The 5,808-nt window shown below is 45.5% G+C and overlaps 1 protein-coding gene across 1 annotated transcript; it reads left to right on the top strand.

The window, feature by feature from the left end:
* Positions 1–245: 245 nt before the first annotated feature.
* On the top strand, positions 246–656 carry LOC142607567 (uncharacterized). Its single transcript, XM_075779099.1, has one exon. The coding sequence runs from the start codon at positions 246–248 to the stop codon at positions 654–656; it is 411 nt and encodes a 136-aa protein (XP_075635214.1).
* The last annotated feature ends 5,152 nt before the right edge of the window (positions 657–5,808 follow it).

Here is a 5,808-nt window from a genome sequence, read left to right as displayed (position 1 = left end):
ATCCTTTCCATGCGCTATGGTCATGTAAGGAACTTGATATTGTTTGGGCTGACTTGAAGCTATGGGGTTTTCAAAGCTCAGACCAATTTTAGAATTTCAGGGAAGCTCCTTCATGGATCATCGGCAATGGACAACATCCTGAACTCTTTCCTACCACGGTCATAATTATTTGGTCTCAACAAAACAATGCTTGACTCCATAAACCAACATAAGCACTCCACCAGGTACCACAACTTGCGAGAGGCATGTATGCAGAGTTTCAAGCTAGTCAGTTTGCCCCAGAAGCTCAGTTTCGTCCATCTTGTCATCACAAATGTTGCTGGAAAGCTCCACATCCGGAGCTTGTGAAAATAAACTCCGACGGAGCAATTTTTCCAAACTTGAACAAGGCTGGGATCGGGGTGGTTATTAGAGACAACAAGGGATTGATTTTAGCTTCATGCTCAAAGAAACTACCCAAGGCCTACAGTGGAGAGGAGATAGAAGCTTTGGCAGCGGCTTTAGCCCTTTCTTTTGCTTCGGACATTGGCTTCTCAAGAGCTTTTCTTGAGGGAGATTTGTGGACAGTGTATAGAGCTTTGATGGGTGATGATTATTCAATGGCTTCGTTTGGATTATTGATTAAAGATGCAAAGTTTGAGGCACAAAAATTTTAACAATTACTTTACTCTCATACTAAGAGAGATGGTAATTCTGTTGCTCATAGTTTGGCTAGATATGCTATTGACATTCCAGATTTTTGGTGTGGATGGAGGATGTTTCACCACAGTTTTATGTTTTTTTTCAAGCCAATTTAGAAGGCTTGGTTTAATAAAAGTTCAAAATTTTCCTTCTCAAAAAAAAAAAAGAAAAAGAAAAAAGAAAGAAGCCTCCCTTAATAGTAATAATATTCTTTATAGTGTCATTTATGTGATTCAAACCCCACCACCCCTTCCCCCAATATATATGTAAGTACACAATTGCACCTGGACCCAAAGATAACTACGGGCTCAGGCCCAATGAGCCTTAAACAATAAAATTTGTAGAGTGTGGGCTTGAAACCTAGGTTAGAAGTACTGAGAACTTGATAACAGGCTAAGAGTTACAAACACATGTAAACAACAAAAGATAATTGTAAATAGGCCTCCTCGGACGTAAGCCGAGGACTACTTCTGTATTATTTCTATTTCTTACTTAAAAGTTACAATTCTTAGTTTCTTTCTTTGTTGCCGATCTTTTTCTCTTTGGCCTTCACCCCCCTTAAATACTTCCTTCCCTGATACTTTTTGGACAGTGACTAGAAGTTTCAGCCCTACTGTTCAGGGGTCACTTCCCCATTAATGCGGCTAGGGAGGTAGGTGTAGAGCCTTTAATGCGGAGGTGGCAGCCTTTGCTCTTGATATTTTCTTTAACACTGGTGCATCTAGAAGGTTCAGGGTGTCCCCCTTTAACCATTAGTCTTTCCAGAGTTGTGCCTTGACCTTCATAATGAAGTTTTGAGTTCTCTTGGATTTGTCCGAGGAGAAACTCGCCCTCGGCTGTATTCTCGGATCTTCGGCGTATGGGCCAATTCGTAGAATTTAATTCTGGAGCAGGTCGGCCCTCCATGCTACAGTCCAGAGGCCCATATGCCCACTTGGGTCCTTTTACTCCCCACAATAGCCCCTCAAAACTCTATTTTTCATCATCCGAGGAGAAAAAAATAGGGTTTTGATTCAACGAGGACTTACCCCACACGTTTTGTAAATAACTGGACGTGTGGAAATCGTTTCGCGTTCCAGAGGATGCCACTTGGCGGTTTTATTTTCAAAAACGCGCGCATTTATTACCGTAAGTTACACCTTGTCCCCCACGTTCAACGGTGAGATGAGCATCCAACGGCCCCTGTTACTCCATGAAAATTTGGGCGGGACAAATGCAATTTTGAGGCAGCTTCCCGCACGTCGTGACGCTTCGGGAACCTGCGCCCTCATTTATTTCCTCAGAGGCTAATCCCATCAAAACATCAGTAACCACCTTTTGTCTGCAAAAGTCCGTGGAAACTCGCATAACTTGAAATTTGTAAGTTCTTGTTCCTTTTCCTTAACCCTTTCTCCTCGGATCCTGTCTTCGGCTCCCCTTACAACCATTCTCCCTCTTAGAACTTAGCCTTTCGTTCCTTTCCAATGGGGAAGTTTAAGTGTCTAGTTGATACCGCCGCTGGGATGGAGGGTTTTAGAGCCAAATATCATATTCCCAGCGACGTAGGTCTAAAATATTGCCCGGCGGAAGCCGTGGCCGGTTCTAGGAAAACCGGAGAGGTCATCATCCCCATGGTCGCCTTCGTAGAAGGTGGGATGACCCTCCCAATGAAACCCGTAACCAGGGAGTACCTCCGCAACCACCGGTTGTGCCCTGATCAGTGTGCTCCCAACGTTTTTAGGGTCTTAGGAAGCGTTGATGCTCTAAACGAGCAAATGGGTCTAAACCTCACGTGGCATGATGTCGTCTTTATGTACGAATGCCACAAACTCACTGGAGTAGGTTATTACATCAAATCCCGCTCCAGCGTAGTTAGGTTGATCTCCTGTTTGCCCAAGTCCAATAAAGGCATGAAGGATAACTACCTCATCGTCTCTAGCAACTGGCACGACAGCCCCTACTGCCCAGTTGAGTGGGGAGATCCAGGTGCGACACCTTAGGATTTAAGTTCCCCCTCCATAACTCCCTAAATCATTTAGGCATGTGCATTCGCATTTACTTGAGCGTCTAACTTTAATTTATCATATGTTCTACGAATCTGACCATGTTTGTTTATTTGGATGTTTTTCTTTGCAGATAAGCAAAATGTGCGCCCACGCTTAAGCCACTGCAACGTCGCAGATTTGAATAGAGTGCTACGCTCCGAGGTGTTCGTTAGCAGAGACTTACAACTTAGGGCGGCCCACTTGATTCTGGGGTACGATCCCGTCTCCTCAGACTTCCAGGAGATCGAGAACGCAATAATCGCGGGTGACCGAAGGCGTAGGAGAATTAACGTAGCCAGACCCCACTTTTTGGCCGACCACGACATCCCTGACGCCCCACACACAGTGTTGTACGCACAGCCCATAGCGGCAGTTCCCCTCGCTGTGCACTCTCAGGCTATTGATGTCTCAGAGGAGCGAGTGTCTTCTTCGAACACGTTGGACGAGGAGATAGAATAATTTCAGTTCGAGGACTCCCCACGACCTCGCGGAAACCCGTTCGTTGTTCTTTCCGACGAGGAAGAAGAAGCAGCCGAAGCCTCTGGGATAGAAGGTCTAGTGATAGCGTGTCCAGACAACAGCTCCATTGAAGAAGAGATGGACGAGCTAAAGGGCCTTATGACCGCAAGAGGCGCACGAGTGGTGAAGAAGGGGACAAGGGGGTCCTAGGTTCCCCCGGCTTTACCACTACCTCCTCCTCCTCCAGCCGACCCTAAGCCTCCAGCCGACCCTAAGCCTCCAGCCAAAGATCCCAAGAAGAAAAGGAAAGCGGAGGCCGAGGGGGTTGGAGGTGAAAAACAAAAGAAGATGAAACAGTCCGCGCCGGCCCAGCAGCAGAAAATGGATAAGGGCAAAGGGCGCGCCCGCTCAGTTGAAAGCGGGGAGATCAGAGACGTGGCTGAGGTGCGCCGAGCACCAGATACCTGGTCTCCTGACTTGAGACTGGACGACGCACCCATTCCCTGTCACTCCAGCATTAGGGCGGTCCAACAAGGCCATGCCCATCATTTGGCCGAGGTGTTGGAGCGTCCTCTTCTGCTGCCCAAGGACATGGAAACCTTGGAGAAGATGGGCCAGCCGCAGTTGTTCCTCTCCTTAAAAAGGGGTTTAGCTCTAATAAGTTCCACGTCGCACTCGTACTTTATATTTATTTGTAAATACTTTACCGTATTTAACCTCCTGGCAATTTTGCAGTCTATCCAAGAAGTTTTCGCGGCCGAGAAGTTCGTGGAGGATTCTCGGAAGCGCGCTGGGATGGAGCAAGAGCTAATGCAAGAGGCAGAAAGGTCTCTAGGCCAGGCCCTAGCAGAGAACGGGAAGATCACGTCACAGCTGGCCGACTTGAAAAGAGAGAGAGATGGTGACAAGGCCAGCTTGAAGACGATGGAGGGCCAAGTGGAGGGGCAGCATAAGCTTCTCTGCCAAAAGGATGACGAGCTTGCCCAAGTCCAACAGGCACACTCTGACTTAGAAAAGGAGCTTACGCGGGCGAAGGAGGAGACTCGCGCCCACAAGCATGCACTGGAGGCCGCGAAGAAGGCCAGCTATCAGGAGGGGGTGACCAGAACGCAAGAACAGCTGACAGAGGCTTTTGCGGCCTTGTGCCGAGAGTACTGTCAGCAGGTCTGGGGAGAGGCCATGAATGCAGCAGGGGTTCCTCAAGCTTCCGAGCTGAGGAAGCCCGAGAACATTTGGCTTCCCCTAGACATACAGGAAATTGAAGACCCTCCTGTTGCTGCCTCTCCTGCCCTTCCTCCTGTGGTGCAAGAACTTGCTCCTGATCCTACAAAACCTGAAGGTTCCTATAAAGAGAAGGACAAGTGTGATAGCGCCGAGAAGGAACAAGTTCAAGACATGGAGCCCCTCGTCCCTTCAACAGACAAAGGGAAGCAAGTTTTGTCCACCTTTGAACTGGAGTTGAAGAGTACTGAGGCTGGCAGCAGCTCCCTCCAAGACCCCCCTGCACAAGCTTAAGGCCTAGGATAGAACCTTTTGTACTCCTCCCCCTTTTTTGTATATAATTAATGAAGAACATTTTTATTCAATTTTCGTTCATGTTGTCTTTGTTTTACTTTATTCTTTTTGTGCTTGCCATGAAAGTCTTCAATAACAAATAGTTAAAAGGGAAAATAGAATAAATAAGTCTAACTCCACCATGCAAACAACTATGACTTCAAAACAGCCACATAACTTAACTTAGATATTAAATAATGTCACAGTTAGACAACTCACAGGATGGTTAAACCTTTGTAATCTGACGTATTGCTTTCAGTAGGATGTAAGGTCCGAAGGCCATTCCTTACAAAAATTTGTTTAACACTTAAAAATATGGAACTTGAGATCCAAATTAATGAATGGTGAGATATTGATTTCCATAAAACGTGTGGTAAGAATAAGAACAGTGACAAGATGTTAAGAACAGTGACAAGGTTTGTGGTCCGAAGGCTACACTTAACCAAGTTTCTGTTTGATTCTTAAGAATAGTAACTCCAAATGTTAATTTCCCTAAAGTAGGAGGTCCGAGGACCCGACATAACTAAGGTTCTGTTTAACAAATGATAAGATATCAATTTCCACAAGGTTTGTGGTCCAAGGACTACACTTAACCAAGTTTCTGTTTGATTCTTAAGAATAGTAACTCCAAATGTTAATTTCCCCAAAGTAGGAGGTCCGAGGACCCGGCATAACTAAGGTTCTGTTTAACAAATGATAAGATATCAATTTCCACAAGGTTTATGGTCCGAGGACTACACTTAACCAAGTTTCTGTTTGATTCTTAAGAATAGTAACTCCAAATGTTAATTTCCCCAAAGTAGGAGGTCCGAGGACCCGGCATAACTAAGGTTCTGTTTAACAAATGATAAGATATCAATTTCCACAAGGTTTATGGTCCGAGGACTACACTTAACCAAGTTTCTGTTTGATTCTTAAGAATAGTAACTCCAAATGTTAATTTCCCCAAAGTAGGAGGTCCGAGGACCCGACATAACTAAGGTTCTGTTTAACAAATGATAAGATATCAATTTCCATAAGGTTTGTGGTCTGAGGACTACACTTAACCAAGTTTCTGTTTGATTCTTAAGGATAGTAACTCCAAATGTTA

The sequence above is a fragment of the Castanea sativa genome, chromosome 8 (assembly GCF_040712315.1).
Source record: "Castanea sativa cultivar Marrone di Chiusa Pesio chromosome 8, ASM4071231v1".
Lineage (NCBI taxonomy): Eukaryota > Viridiplantae > Streptophyta > Magnoliopsida > Fagales > Fagaceae > Castanea > Castanea sativa.
This window is presented reverse-complemented; position numbering and strand designations above follow the sequence as displayed.